The sequence below is a fragment of the Phascolarctos cinereus genome, unplaced genomic scaffold (assembly GCF_003287225.1).
Source record: "Phascolarctos cinereus isolate Bilbo 61053 unplaced genomic scaffold, phaCin_HiC Scaffold_4;HRSCAF=312, whole genome shotgun sequence".
Classification (NCBI taxonomy): Eukaryota; Metazoa; Chordata; class Mammalia; order Diprotodontia; family Phascolarctidae; genus Phascolarctos; species Phascolarctos cinereus.
In genome coordinates this window covers 393,577,875-393,594,399 of record NW_027555847.1, presented here as the reverse complement: position 1 = coordinate 393,594,399, position 16,525 = coordinate 393,577,875, and the positions used below count along the sequence as shown (strand labels likewise).

Genomic DNA, 16,525 nt, shown 5'->3' with positions numbered 1-16,525 from the left:
AGGCCAAACAACAACAACACTATTCATCATGCCCTCACTAGTCTGTATGAAAGCCTTGTAACTGTCTTTGTTCCAGTTAGAAAGAAATATTTCCCTTTGACTTATTCCAAACTTCCACTTCTGATCAATAGCTTACATCTACCTAAGGTATCTGCTTACTAACTTTCCAAGTCCCCAGCTTTTATCCCATGGCTTCTGCCCAGGGACCAAGTCACTTTTCACAGAAGTAAACTTCAAATAACACATTTAACTTAAATATAACAATATTTTAATGGTATATTTTAATTTTGTAACCATATTTACGGAAAATTTTAACTATACTTTTTCTGAGTTCATACCTCAACAGTGGAATTCTTATAGAAATTCAGAACAGAAAGTAACATCCATTTATTTAGGTAACACTGACAACAATGTGAGCCAATCAAAGCTATATTGCAGACTGTTATCTCCCAAGGATCACTAAAATCATATGGGAGTGTATGTGTGTGTGTGTGTGTGTGTGTGTGTGTTATACATACACACACACACACATGATGAAAGGTATGGTTTATGAGAGAATTACAGATATGCAGGTAGATACATACGGGCATATGTATCTATGTGCATGTGTATATATAACATATGGGTATGTGTGTATAAGCACACATATATAAATGTGTGTATATATTCTCATATGATTTATATATGTGTGTGTATAGAGAGAGATACATAAACACATATGCCCATATAGATCTATATTTTATCATTCTCTAATAAACTATATACTTTTTTCATCATTGTTGAAATAAAATACAAATCTACATTAGGAAATTATATTTAAAGAGAAGACATAAGTGTAATACAAAACATGTATAATAAAAATCGTAGGAAGTGAAGGTAATCAGCGTGGTTATTGAAGGTAATCAGCGTGGTTATTGTTCTTAATCAGTAATTATTCTACCCTTAGGATTAAGTTTTGATTGTAAGAAGCAGAGTAGCTGGATATCAACCAATTTCTTTGTTTTATCATCACCTTCTCACAGATAAGGAAAGGAGACTTTGAGACTTTAAATGATTTCATCCTAAATAGTCTTCTTTTTTCTTTTAATATTTATTTTTATATCACCTACTTTTCCCAATATAGTCTACCCCCCTGCCTATTCCAGAGATCAATTCCTTATAACGAATAACATTTAAGAAGAAAAATCAATTCAGTTTCACACCCATTGTCCCTCACCTCTTCAAAGAATGAAGAGGAATGCATTCTTACAGCTCTTCTTTGGGGCCAACTTGGTCATTGTAAGTTCACAGCATTCAGTTTTCTCTGTTTATTGGTTTTCTTTCCATTGTAGTCATTATGTACATTTTCCTGGTTCTGCTTACTTCACTGTGCATCAGTTCACGTAAGTCCTATATATATATATATATATATATATATATATATTTTCATCATAGTCATTGTTTCCTAGATCGTAGCAATATTCCATTACATTCACGTACCACAATTTGTTCCGGCATTCCCCAATTGACAGGAATTGTCTTTGTTTCCAGTTCTTTGCTACTACAAAATCTACTGATCTAAATACTTTGGTTTCTATGGCTCCTTTCTTCTTATCACTGACCTCCTTGGAGTATGTGACTAGCAGTGAGATATCAGTCAGTTTATTAAGTGCCTAGTATGTGTCAGGTACTGTCCTAAGCCACTGGATAACAAGGTCAAAGAGTATGGATATTTTAGTCACTTTCTTAACAATTGAAAACTGCTTGCCAAAATCTCTGGGCCAATTTTACAGATCTTACCAACAGTTTATTAGGGTATTTCCATAACCACTTTAACAATGACATTCGGCATTTTTTGTCACCTTTACTATTTTTCTGGGGGGTGAGGTGAAATCTGAGAATTGCCTTGAATTTGATGCCTCTTACTTTTAGTGACTTTGCATGATCTTTCAAATGCTTGTTAACAGTTTGTGCCTGCTTGATCATATATTTTGACCACTTACACAATGGGGAGTGGCTTTTGGTCTCACACGTTTATATTAGTTTCCTATATATTTTGGATATCAGAGCTATCTCATTTAAACATTTTTCCCCATTGACTACTGCCCTTCTTATCCAAGGTACGTTAGTTTTGTTCATGGAAAAGCTCTTCTATTTCAAGTGGTCTAAATTATAGATTTTATCTTTAGTGATCACCTCTATCAACTTGTTTGATTAAGAATTCTCATCTGATGCTGAGTGAAGTGAGCAGAACCAAGAGAACATTGTACACAATAACAGCCATGTTGTGTGATGACTAATATTGACAAACTTAACCCTTCCCAGCAACACAAGTATCTAAGACATCTCTAAAGGGCTCGTGACAGAAAATGCTATCTACATCCAAAGAACAAACTATGGAGTTTGAATGCAGATCGAAGCATACTATTTGCTTTTTTTTTTCTTCTGTTGAGTTTTGTTTCCTCTTTCTGGTGGTTCTTCCTATTGGTTCTAATTCTTACTTACAACACCACTAAAATGAAAATGTGTTTAATAGGAATGTATATGTATAGCCTATATCAGATTGTGTGCTGTCTTAGGGAGGATGGTGGGGAGGAAGGGGGAGAAAATTTTTAAACTCAAAAGCATGTGGAAGTGATTCTTGATAAATCAAAATAAATTAAAAAAATTTTTTTTAATTTAAAAAAAGAATTCTCTACGAAGCCATAGCTTGAAAGGTATCTGATAGGGTTAGTTTTTGTTTTTATTTTTATTTTTACAGTATCATCTTTACTCTCCAGGTCTCTGTCCCATTTTGAGCTTATTATGATAAAAATAAAATATAGGTCTAAAAATCTAATTTTTGCCAAACTTTGGTTTCCCCAGCAACTCTTGTCAAAAACAGAGTCTTTCTCTAAATAATTTATCTTTTTAGGTTTCTGATCACTGGGTTATTGAACTCAGTTGTTTCTATTTCTTCTGAACCTAGTCTGTTCTGATTTATTTTTCTTTTTATTATTATTATTATTATGCTTTATAGTATAATTTCAGTTTTATTTGCCCTTCATTCCTACCTTTTTTCATTATTTTATTATACCCTTGAGATTCCAGACCTTTAGTGTCTTCTAAATGCATTTGTTATTATTTTGTTTAGATTTATAAAATATGCTTTTGGTAGTTATACTGGTATAGTATTAAATCTATAAATCAATTTACTATATTGTTGCAGCCCAGCCATGAGCACTGACTATCTCTCCAGCTATCTGTATTCTTTATTTCTTTAAGTCAGAGTTTCTTAATCTGGCAGTCCCCTTCTCAGACTAGAGTTGTTGTTTTTTAAGTTCATAATGGAAGGAAATGCCAAATCTCCGTGAGAGGTTACTGAAAACGAAAGATGTAATTTTTTCCCCATCCAAATTCACAGACCCCCAAAACTGGGTCTGTGGTTACCAGGTTAAGAATCCCTGCTTTAAGGAACATTTTGTATCTATAAAGGTTTTGAGTACACCTTGGCAGACTGACTTCCAGAGATATTATCCATTTTATAGTTATTTTTAATAACTTCCCTTTCTATTATTTCCTCCCATATTTTGTTATTGCTGATCTGGGGTATAGTTTATATCCTGTTAGTTTATTAAAGCTTTTGTTACAATTTAAGTAACACATTATGTCATAAGTAAATAAAGATATCTGTATCTCCTCTTTGTCTACCTTTATGCATTAATTTATTTCTCTAGTCGAACTGCTACCGTTAGCATTTTTTTCCCCCAAATAACTGAGGGGAAAGGAGGTACATTTACTTTACTTTTGCAATTCCTGGGAATGCTTCTCACGTTTCACTGCTGCATACACTTTTGGTTTCGCATACACGACTTTCACTGTGTTTTTAAATGGTCCTTCTATGTTTATACTTTTTAAAGATTTTAACAATAACAGTATTATGTCAAAGGTATTTTTCTTTGTCAATTGATATATCATGGTTTTCGATGTTTCTATTTTTAATGACTGAATTAACTGCTTTCCTAATGTTGAACCATCCCAGTATCCCTGGTATTTAACTTGGTCATATTGAATTATATTTTGGCTATATCTAAATTACTATATTCTTTTTTTAAAACCAGAATTTCATTTAAAAATTTTGAATCAATATTCTTAAATATATTGGTCTATAGTCCTCGCTATTTTTTCTTCCTTAGTTTGAGCATTAAAACTATATTTCACTTAAAAAAGAAATTTGTTAGAGAGTTTGCTTTTCTTAACTTTTGAGAATAATTTTAGCTACTGTATGTATTAATTATTTTAAATTTTTTCATTGGATCCTTCTATAAATCCATATGGACCAGATATTTTTCCTCCTCTATGCCTAGCTCAATTTCCCTTTTTGAAAATTCGATTGTTGAAGCTCTTTCTTTGGTGCTCTGTTAATGTGAGAATTTTATATTTTTGTATATGATCTATTTTGTTTAAATTCTCATTTATGCTGAACAGGACCTGATACTACTTTTTGTTTCATTTATGTTGTGATTTCACCTTGTTTATTTTTTATTTGTTAATTTAACTTAGTGAGCAAAGGGCTTATCGATTTTATTAGTCTTTTCAAAGAATCAACTTCAGTTTGGTTTGTTAGGTCTTTTTTTTTTTACTGTTTTATCTTTTTCTACTCTAATTTTTAAAAATTAATCATTTGTGCTTATTTTGTATCTGTTTCTTTTCTTATTTTTAAAATTGCACGTCTGAGTTCATTAATCCTCTTTAAAGTTTTGTTAATGTAGCTTGTCAGGATTAGAAATTTTCCTGAGTACAGCTTCAGCTGCATCACAAACACATTGGCATGCTGTCTCATCAATTTAATTCTCATTAATATAGTTATTGTTTCTACGATTTGTTCTTTGTTCCACTCATTACTAAAGATGTCATTATTAAGTCTCCATTTAGAGCACTATATTTTGTTTGCACTCTTTGCACTAATTACTTTTTATTGTGTTATGGTCTGGTCTATAAAGCATGTGTTTAGTATTTTTTTTATATTTTCTTTTAATTTCCCCATGCCCTAACACATGATCCATTTTTTTGATGGTACCATGAGGTGTTGAGAAATATGTATTTATTAAAGGTTCCCTTTCACTAAGTTTTATTCATCAAATTAAATACTGATTGTAATCCTAAATTTGAAGCTAATGCTTGAAGTTTTTCTTCTTCAATGTCCAGTGAGATTGTTCTTATGATTCACACATGGACTAGTAATTCAAAAATTTCCTGAATGAAAAGCCTTATTATGGGTGAACAACAGACACAAAAGATTTGGGAAATTCCTCTGCAAGTATTTTTTACATTACTCATTCAAACCTGATGAGTCTGAACATTTGAAAATAAAAGGAATATATTATAATTAGACCTATTAACTTATGATCCTAATTATTTTGTGTGGATTCTAGAACAAATTTTTTACTTTTTCTGGGACCCAAGATGGTGCAGTAAGCAGTAGATCACTGTAACTCTACAATATTCACCTCCAAACAACCATAAAATACTGCCCTAAAACAAATCCTGAAATAGCAGAACCAGCAAAAGGACAGGGTAAAACGATCTTTTAGCCCAAGAAACTTGGAAGATAGGCAAGAAAGGTCTGTCTCGCTTGGGTAAAAGAGGAATGCAGTCCAGGACAAGAAGCATCCCAGCAAACCAGCAGCAAGCTCCACCGCAGCAAACCAGTGGGAGATCCTGAGCCCTAGCATGGTGGAGCAAACAAACACCAACACCAGGCCAGCCCCATATATGTCCCAGCACAGCCAGAGGAATGGGCAGACCCCTGTTCTGAGAACTAGCACATGCTTCAGCATAACCCTAGGCAAACAGGCAACCTCCTGCTGCCAGACCACCAGGACCACCAAGTGCTTCATTATAGCCTCATGGAAATGCAGAAACATCCTACCAGCCTCAGCACATGCCAGACACCAGCACCAGCACCTTGGCTCAATGCCAGGTAAGCTGCCAGACCCCTACAGCTTCCAGGAGCATCAGCTACTCCCTACCCCACTTCCTCAGGGCACCACCAGAGAGGAGGGTCCCCCATGGACCTCAGGGCAGCATTAGTGCAGCACCAGGTGTAACAGCTAGGGCCTGCAGCCACTGGCACAAGAAGCCTGAAATAGTACCCCTTCTACCCCAAGAGCAGAGCTCAAACTTAAAAGAAAGGGAAACACCCCCCAAAAAAAAAGATGAGCAAAAAGCAATTTTAAAAAAAGAATATGATCATAGACAGTTATTATGGTGACAGGGAAGAATAAGAAAAACTCAGAAGACAACAATATCAAAACACCTATGGGCAAAACCCAAAAGAAAATGGGAAGTGGTCTCAAGGCCAGAAAGAACTCATGAAAGCACTCAAAAAGGAGCTTGAAAATCATATGAGAGAGGTAGAAGAAAAATTGGGAAAAGAAATGAGTGATCCAAGAGAATTATGGGGGAAAAAAGTCCACAGCTTGGAAAACTGCTTAAAAAGTAAAATTGGCCAAATGGAAAAGGATATACAAAAATCTACTGAAGAAAACAACTCCTTGAAGAATATAACTGGCCAAATGGAAAAGAAAGTACAACAGCTAATTGAGGAAAACAATACCTTAAAAGTTAGAATTGTACAAGTGGAAGCTAACGACTCTATGAGACATCAAGAATCAATCAAACAAATTCAAAAGAATGAAAAAAGGAGAAAATGTAAAGTATCTCATGGGAAAAACAACTGACCTGGGAAACAGGTCCAGAAAAGACAATATCAGAATCACTGGACTACCTGAAAGCCACAATCAAAAGGAGGACCTGGACAGCATCTTTCAAAAAATTATCAAGGAAAACTGCCCTGATGTCCTGGAACCAGAAAGCAAAAGAAACACTGAAAGAATCCACCAATCATCTCAGGAAAGAGGTCCCAAAATAAAAACTCCAAGGAACATTACAGCCAAAATTCAGAACTATCAGGTCAAAGAAAAATTCTGCAAGTGGCCAGAAAGAAACAATTTAAATATGAGGGAGCCACAATCAGGATTACACAGGACTTAGCAGCTGCAACATTAAAAGACTGGAGGTCATGGAACATGATATTCTGGAAGGCAAAGGAACTAGGACTACAACCAAGAATCACTTGGTGAATAGAAGCTTAATACATCAAGGGAAAAAATGGTAATTTAATGAAACAGAAGAATTTCAAGCTTTCATAGAAAGACCAGAATTAAACCAAAAATTTGATCGCCAATATCAAGACTCAAGAGAAGCATAAATAGGCAAAAACAGAAAAGAAAACATAAGGGATTCAATAGAGCTAAACAATTTACATCCTTACATGGGATGATAATATTTGTAATTTTAAAAAACTATCACTAATAGTACAGCTAGAAGGAATATACACAGACAGAGGGCATAGGAATAAGGTGAATTTGAGAGAATGACAAAAAAATAAGGGATAAGAAAGAGGAGTATACTGCGTACAGAAGGAAGAGAGTGGTATAATGGGCTAAATTATTTCACATGAAGAGGCGCAAAAGACCTATTACAATGGACAGGAAGATGGGAGGGTGGATAATGGTCATTTCTTGAACCTTATTCTCATCAGTATTGGCTCAAAGAGGGAATAATATACACAATCAGTTGAATACAGAAATCTATCTTACCCAACAGGAAGTAGGAGGGGAAGAGATTAAGTAAAGGGGGAAGGACTGACAGAAGGGAGGGCAGATGGGGAGGTGGTACACAGAAGCAAAACACTAGTAAGGAGAGAAACGGTGAATGGAGAGAGAGGACAGACAGGAGGGAAAACAGGATGGAGGGAAATATACAGTAAGCATAACTATGAATGCAAATGGAATGTACTCTCCCATAAAATGGAAGCAGATAGCAGAGTGGATCAAAAACCAGAATCCTACAACATGTTGTTTACAAAAAACATATTTGATATGCCCAAAGGGCTATAAAAATGTGCATACCCTCTGACCCAACAATACCACTTCTAGGTCTATGTCCCAAAGAGATCATACAAACGGGAAAAAGACCTACACATACAAAAATATTTATAGAAGCTCTTTCTGTGGTGGCAAAGAATCAGAAATTGAGGGGATGTCCATCAGCTGGAGAATGGCTGAACAAGTTGTAGTATATGAATGTAATGGAATACTATTGTGCTATAAGAAATGATGAGCAGGCAGACTTCAGAAAAACCTGGAAAGACTTGAATGAACTGATGCTGAATGAAGCGAGCAGAATCAGGAGAACATTGTACACAGTAACAGCCACAACTTCGCAATTACTAACCTTGACAGACTTATCTCTTCTTAGCAATGCAAGGCTCTAAGACAGCTCCAAAAGACTCATGATGGAAAATGTTGTCCACATCCAGAAAAAGAACTAAGGAGTCTGAATGCAGATTGAAGCATATTATTTGCTCTCTCTTTTTTCTTTTTTTGTTTGTTTCTTCTTTCTTGTGGTTTCTCCCATTGGTTCTAATTCTTCTTTAGAGCATGACTAATGTGAAAATAGGTTCAATATGAATGTGTATGTAGAGCTTATATCAAATTGCATGCCATCTTGGGGTGGAAGGAAGAAAGAGATGGGGAGAAAATTTGGAACTCAAAATCTTATGGAAGTGAATGTTGAAAACTAAAAATAAATTAATTTTTAAAAAAAGAAACACATTTGAAGCAGAGAGACACACAGAGTAAAGGTAAGGGGCTAGAGGAGAATCTATTATGCTTCAGATGAAGTAAAAAGGAAAAAAAAAGGTAATCCTGATCTCAGACAAAGCAAAAGTAAAAATAGGCCTAATTAAAAGAGATAAGGAAGGAAACTAGATCTTGCTAAAAAAGTACGGTAGACAATAAAGCAGTGTCAATGCTAAACATATATGAACTAAGTGGTATAGCATCCAAATTCTTACAGAAGTTAAGTGAGTTACAGGAAAAAATAGACAGCAAAACTATACTAGTGGGGGATCTCAACTGCCCCCTTTCAGAACTCAATAAATCTAGCCCAAAAATAAACAAGAAAGAAACTAAGCTGATAAAATATTAGAAAAGTTAGATATGACAGACCGTTGGAGAAAATGAATGGAAATAGAAAGGAATATACCTTTTTCTCATCAACATATGGCACCTATACAAAAAGTGACCATGTATTAGGACACAGAAACCTCAAAATCAAAGGTAGAAAGGCAGAAATATTAAATATATTCTTTTTGAATCGTAATGCAATAAAAATTACATTCAACAAAGGGCAGTGGAAAGATAGAGTAAAAATTAATTTTAAACTAAATAATATAATCCTAAAGTATAAGTGAGTCAAAGAACAAATCATAGAAACAAGCCATTACAGTCAGAAACAGGTAGGACAGAATCAGGAACTAGATGGAAAAATCCACTTGTGCTGGAAAGTCCAAGCAGTGTGGAGAAGATGGGTTAGGAGCAGGGAGAGATTTGAGACAGAGAGACCAAACAGGAGACTATTGTTGTAGCACAGGTGAATCTCTGAGTCTTCTCCTGCCAGGACTCAGGCCTTCCTCCATCAGAAGCCAACATGTGTCCATGAATATGGGCCTCCTTGTGTTTGTTTTACCTTGCTTTTAGATGAAATAGTACTTGAGATAGTGATGACCTTATCAGCCTTGAAAGATCAGAAGTATGAGCTCCCAGAGGTCTTAGAACTGGAATCCATGTCAGATTCTGGGGCCATGTTAAAGCCCAACACTGAGGCTGTAAGGCCTCAAAGAGGACCTGAGGTCCCCAGGCCAGCGATGGCTGAGATGAAGACTCATGTGGTAGCTGTTCTAGATGCTACGGAGAAACTGCATCAAGTTTAAGCCCACTCTCCCCAGGGGCCAAGGTGGTCTAGGGTACGGTGCCCCCCAGGAGTTTGGGGAGACTTTTGTAACCTCTGTGCTCATTCTATCTTTGCATTAAATATACCACTGTAAAAGCCAATTTATTTTATTTGGGTAAATGGAATGGTTTGCTAATCACTGGCAGCTAAAAATGGGGGGGTGCTGTGGGAAGAACACACCAGAACTGGGGGGCTTAAATCAACGGCAATAGAGAAAGTCATCCCCTGCCCTGCAGGGTACCCTGCAACCCCACAGAGAAGATACAGACAGCCTCATTAGAAGAGAGTGAAGCCATTTCACAACACACTTCAGTCCCTCTCTGCTGCACTGCACACACGGTGCTCCATCTCTCGCCTGCTTGCCTTTTCACTGGCTACCTCACATGTACTCTCCTCGCCTCTGCCTCTCGGAATCTCTGATTTCCTTCAAGACCAAGATCGAGTGTCACCTTCTTCATGAATTCTCTGCTGCCCCCTGCTCCAACTACATCCCCCACCCCCAGCTGCTAGGCCTCTCCTTCCCAAGCTACTCTGTATTCACCTTCTACAGTCTATGCACACTCATACTTCATCCATCCTATTACAATGTTCCTTGAGGGCAGGGAATGTTTCCCGGCACAAAGTAAGCTCTTGATAAATGCTCTTTGTTGGATTGGTTGTCTTCTGATTGCACTAAATATATGAGGTTCAAAATTTCAACTGGCATGTCAGCTGCCCAGGATGGTTTTCTTCTCCCCACCCCTTCCCCAAATTCTGAGAAAAAAACCCCAATCTATTAATGCCTTAGATATGGGAATTCTAAAAATGTCCCTTCTAGGGTCAAACCAAATCTTGTGGACAGACAGAATACAGACAGGAATTGTAAGCAGGACAGGAGACAAGGAAATTCTGCTAACTAATGCCACACTCTAACCAATTAGCTGGATCATTAAAGTCAGTAGTCTCCTTTAAATGTCCCTGTGATGCTCCCAAAGGTACTCTGAGAAAAACATGTATACTGAGAAGAATTCTCCTAGGAAGAAACTTAGCTGTACAGAAAGTATTTTAATTCCAAGGAAATTCACAATGTGAAAAGACAAATACAAAATTCATTGCGGGAAGATGGGGGAGAGTCTTCAAAAAGCTAGAAACTATTAAACATTTGCAATGTCAACCCTATCATTAAAAAAAATATGGGGAGAGTTCTAAAAAGTTTTCTTTACCTGATGAAAGCCCAGGTAGTCCACAATTGTCGATGATGCGTAAAATATCATTCCTTCTGCACTCACCACCAGAGCAAATCCATTAAGAGACTGGAAAAGAATGATAAATTAAAATTATTTTAATCATCAGAAAATGCTTCATCAGAATAAATCCTTAACTCATGTCACATATTCTATTCCATTATCAAATCTTGAGGTTTGTACCTTCATAAAAGCTTTATATACATCCTCTTCTTTTTACTCACATAGCTTACCTCCTTCTTTTAGGTTCTAATCACCTCTCACTTAGACTTTAAAAAAAAAAAAAAAACAGCTTCCTAATTGATCTCCCTGCCTCAAATTTCACCCCACTCCAATTCATCTTCCATTTGGCCATGAAAGTGACTTTCCTGAAGTAGCGGTCACATCAATTCACTCAACAAAGTCTAATGGCTCCCTATTACCTCCAGGATCAAACACAGAATTATCTATTCGGTATTTAAGGCTCTTCATTTCTTGGTCCCTCTTTTCCCTGCCCTCTCCTTATACCAGCTGGTTTTTCTTATTCAAATGTTTCCTTCAGTTCCTGTTTTTTTGTTTCTTTGTTTTCTGTCCCAGTCTTTCTATACTTTTCTCCCCTCTTTGCATGCTACAATCCAGCTATTTGTGGCTTACCTGTTCCTTAAATAAATCACTCCACCTACCATTTCAGTGCCTTTGCCCAGACCATCCCCAGGCCTTGAATGTACTCCCTCTTTACCTGTTTCTTAGTTCTCTTGCTTCTTTTAAAACTCAACTCAAATGATACCACACGCAGGAGGCCTTCCCCTCTGAGATTGCCTTCCATCTACTCTATATATACATTCTATGCCCCTAGTTATCTTGATGTTGCTTCCCCCATTAGAACATGAGCTCCTTGAAATCAAGAACCTGTTTTTGCCCTTTTAAAAAAAAAATCCCCAGCACTTAGCAGAATGCCTGGCACACAGTCAACGCTTAATAAATGCTGCTGACTGACTGAAATCCTGCAGAATGTAAAATGGCACCCGTTTGTCTTTATAGAGAAACGTTTTCAATCATCTCTTTGTTATTATATTCATCAGCACCACCCACAAAACCATATTTCAACCCTAACCCATTAATAGGGAGCATGGGAATTCGGGTGGAGCTCCACTTAGCTAAAGCCAAAATTGTAAAAGACAACAGACAATGAAGTAAATTAAAATCTCACTTTCCCCTTGATTGATTTTTCCTATTTATGCACTTTCTGCTCTAGGGAGTTGGGGTGATGGTAGTGGTATTGTTTGACTGCAGTGTGTATTCTATGTAAACAGCAAGTCTACTGGAACCACACTTCCCTCTATTATATTTCAATAAATAGTTGTTGTTGTTGAATCACTTTTCAGTCATGTCTGACTCTTTGTGACTCCATGTGGATTTTTCTTTTTTCAGCAAAGATACTGGAGTGGTTTGCCATTTCCTTCTCCAGTGGATTAAGGCAAACAGAAGTCAAGTGACTTGCCCAGGATCACACATCTAGTAAGTATCTGGGGCTAGATTTGGGCTCATGAATGTGAGCCTTCATGATTCCAAGCCCAGTGCTCTAACCGCTGAGCAACCTACTTGTCCCCAATAAATATAACTAATGATAAGCTATAATCAGAAGACCAATGGACATTTTATACCCTATGCTTGTTTAAATGCTTCTGGGATCCTGATAAGTTTTATTACATCAGTAAAGAGATCTTCTCTATAGTGTTTTTCTTCTAAGGAACTCAGCTACTAATCAAATACAAACAACACAACTTACAATATCCCTCTTAATTCTAGGACAAAACAACATGGCTAATGTGGAAATATATTTTGTGTAACTTAAGACTTATAATGGGTATCATATTTCCTGCCTTCTCAATGGGTTGGGGATGCGGTAGAGGGAGGGAGAAAACGTGGAACTTAAAAATCAAATTTAAATTTTAAAAAAATTCAAGAGAAAGCAAGTATTAATTATTGTCTTCATTTTATTGCTGGGTAACCTAAAGTACAAATGCATTTCATGCCTTGAATCACAGGGAAAGTCAACAGCGGGTGCAATAAATTAATGCTGGGTCCCAGAGAAGAGATGAGGAAACATGCCTTCCATGGCTCAGCAGAGCCTATCAGACAAGGCCCCTACCTCAGCGCACATACGTTTGTGTGTGTATGTGTTATTCCACACCCCAAATCTATTGCTTCTCTGTAATGGATAGTATGTTTCATCATTGGTCCATTCGTTCTTACAGCTTTCAAAGCTGTTGGTTTTTACAGTGTTGTGATTACAGAAATTGATCTCTTGGTTCTGTTCATTTCGTTCATCATCAGTTTATAAAAGTCTTCAAAATTGTTCATTTTTATAATATTGATGTTTCAGTAAAAACTGTTCTGACTCTGCAATGACATGTGTCAGTTCTTTGAGTATCTGATGATGCAGTCAATCTGAGCTGGGTGACTTGAATTCAACACGGGTAACTAGGTATCCTTAACGTATCTTTAGCTACCTCCTTATTTATATGAGTATCAGCTCTACAAGCCTTTGTTGCTGTTGTTGTTATTCTGTCCTTTCCAGTCCAAAGGTCATTCATTCTCTTGGACAGAGGAAAAGAGTAAACCAAATGATAATGGAGCAGCTCTGCCCTTACTCTGCAGTCAACTGTCATCATCCCACTGTGGGTGGCAAGGATTTCTTCTTGTATTCACCTCTTTTCCCCAATAAAGATAGCTTAAACAAAAACCTCTCCCCTTTGTTGTTGTTTTTTTTAATTTTCCAGTTATAATTTGTGTAATTTCCAGTATAATTTGTCTTCAACTTTTTTGTTACTTGCCTTTGCTTTTATATTGGCTACACAAGTGTGTTTAGAGGGCATGTCAAGTATGATAGGACATTCTGGGGAACGCTTGCAGGTGCTACTTCTTTCAACTAAAGAGAAAGGGGAAACTATTGGTCAGGTCATACACGATATTGGCCAATGATGGCAAACCCTCTATGCACACCAACATATATTTGGCTTTTAAAAACTTTAATTGGTTGGTAAGTTCTCTGTCTACATATTCAGACAACTATTTTCTCCTTCCCATTAGGATTGTTTCCTTTTGTTTCTCTGGAACTTCATTCTTGAGAGTTTTCCATTTTTTCTAAGCCAACTTCCCTTTAGGAATTATTGTCTATGGGATTGCAGGTGTGCCCAAAAGGGTGAGCCAGGTGTGCTGACATATCCTGTCGCAAGAATTAGCTTTGATCCTCTCCCTTCTCCTCTTCCCCTCAAGGGAAGTACTGGTCACCATAGGGTGCCATCCAATCACACCCTTCTAGCCACTGCTATATATAGGATCATACCTATACCTCCCCTGAATCCTTTGAAATCTACTCTATCAAAATCTAGTGTGAATGTCATGCTATGCCCATTTTTTATCTCCTCTATTATAAATGTCCATTAAGGAACAGCCACTTTCCCACAAGGTTCTGATCATTTCCTTTAAAATAATGAGTTTTTCCCTGTTGGAATCAGATCCACAATAGAAATCCCCACTACCAGCTCCTCCAGCTTTTGAGTGAAGTTATATAGTCTGTTCTACTTTTGGCAGTGTAAGAGCTCCTGAAGATGTCAGGATAACTGAAGTACTCCATCAAAATTACAGGCCATCCTTCTGGGCTAGGCCTTTGGATCTGTTTCCAGAACTCTTCGTCAATTTCCTCTTTTTGTCTAGGTGATCTGTAGGATATTCCAATGGCCAAATATTTGTTTATTTGGCCACTGATCTGCACTCAAATGCTCTCCATCATGCAACCTCTGGTTCCTAGATTTCCTCACATGAAAAGCTCTTTCTAATTTTTCTTTCACTTCCCCTTTTAACTTACTCTGTTTATTTTGAAAAAGGTATCCTTATCCAAAACCATATTCTAGTAATGATCTCACCATACGAAGTCTCAGTGATACCCGTAAGGTTAAAAATACCTCCTTACATCACAAGCTCTAGTACATGTTGCTTATCGCCTCAACTTTGGACATCTGAATAGAGATATTTGATGACACATTTTACTATTAGCTCCTTTTAAAAATTCTGTCTCCTGTGAACTTTCGGATGTCTAAATTTCTATTCTTCTTCCTTCATTGTAGCCACTCTCTGTGGTACCTAAAAAGATGTATGTATGGATAGACAGATATATATCTACATATGGATGGACATATATATATGTGTATGTATGTATATTATATATGTATATGTGTGTGTGCACATACACACACACACACACACACACACACACACACACACATGAGAAAAAGAGAAAGAAAGGGAGAGGGAGAGATGCAGTTTTTCCTTTCCCAGTCCTTTTTAGGGTAAAGTCCTTTTGATTAGATTCGTAAGACAACAGACAACTATATTGTCGTCTTTCTTTTTCTAGTATGTTCCATTTCTGGCTCGTGATTCCAATATGTTAAATCTATGGTCAAGAAATCCAAATCCTATTTCTCAGACACAACCTCTTCCTAAATTAGTTTTTCTCTTCTACATCCCTTCACCTCAATGAGAAGCAGTGTTGAAAACAGCACCTGTGTCCCCGTGATCTTCAGTTTCTTCATCATTTTTTTTGACAGTGCTTTCCCGGTTTCTCCTAGCAGCATGAAATCACCAGAAGTGGGTAGCAGTCATATGTTTTGACAAGCTTTGGGATACTATTTTATGTCCTGGGTAGACCACAGACCTCCCTATTGCTACTGAGTTGATAAATAGCTGCCTCCGTAGGGAATAATCAACCCCCACTCTCCTTCTGATACTTACTGGATCACCTTTCCCCTAATGGCCCCAATGGATCTACTTCATCATTCCTTAGAATAGCAGCAGAAGTTTTATTCCCCCAAACATCCAGCCCCCTCCTCTTCAGGAAGGACCTTGAATTTGTTTTAAGGCTGCACGTATACAGTGTTTCTTTTCCCCTTTTTTCTGTGTGAGATTCTTCCACTCTCTAATGTGCTGATACAGGACTTTCCTCTACCATTTTAGATCCACTTTCCCTCCCATTAAAATTGTGATTCCACTTCTTGTTGATATTGTTTTAGAAAGGCTTCCTCATCCCTTATCACCCGAGACATGGAGAGGTCTTCCTCAAGCCCTCTCTTCTAGGAGGGAAACTAGCCTACACTGAACACACATAGCACTCATTTGGCTGTGGCAGAAATAGATATCATCACTCACTGCAGGCAAGTCACTGAAAATCTTTCCTGCTTTCCCTGCTGATTGAAATTCTCACCCTTGTCTTTCAAACTGCTTGTGAGTGTTTACAGCTTAGCTCCTAAATACTTCTTAAAACCTTTACACTCTTTTATCACCTCAACAATTTTCTAGCCACACGGAACCTCTGAACAACTCGACAGCCATGTCAGTTTTCTCTCTTCTCTCAGTAATATCTAATTTTGTCCTACCAATTGTTTTAACTTTACCAATTTGATTTAGAACAAATGTGAATTTGGACCCATGTAAAAAAATCAACT

At 37.0% G+C, this 16,525-nt stretch overlaps 1 protein-coding gene across 1 annotated transcript in view; it reads right to left on the bottom strand.

The window, feature by feature from the left end:
• AHRR (aryl hydrocarbon receptor repressor) overlaps nucleotides 1-16,525 on the bottom strand; it is a 261,892-nt gene that overhangs the window by 49,690 nt on the left and 195,677 nt on the right. Inside the window, exon 5 of the mRNA XM_020985671.2 lies at nucleotides 11,022-11,111. Within this exon, the coding sequence (XP_020841330.1) occupies nucleotides 11,022-11,111 (90 nt within the window). The remainder of the gene's footprint in view (nucleotides 1-11,021; nucleotides 11,112-16,525) is intronic.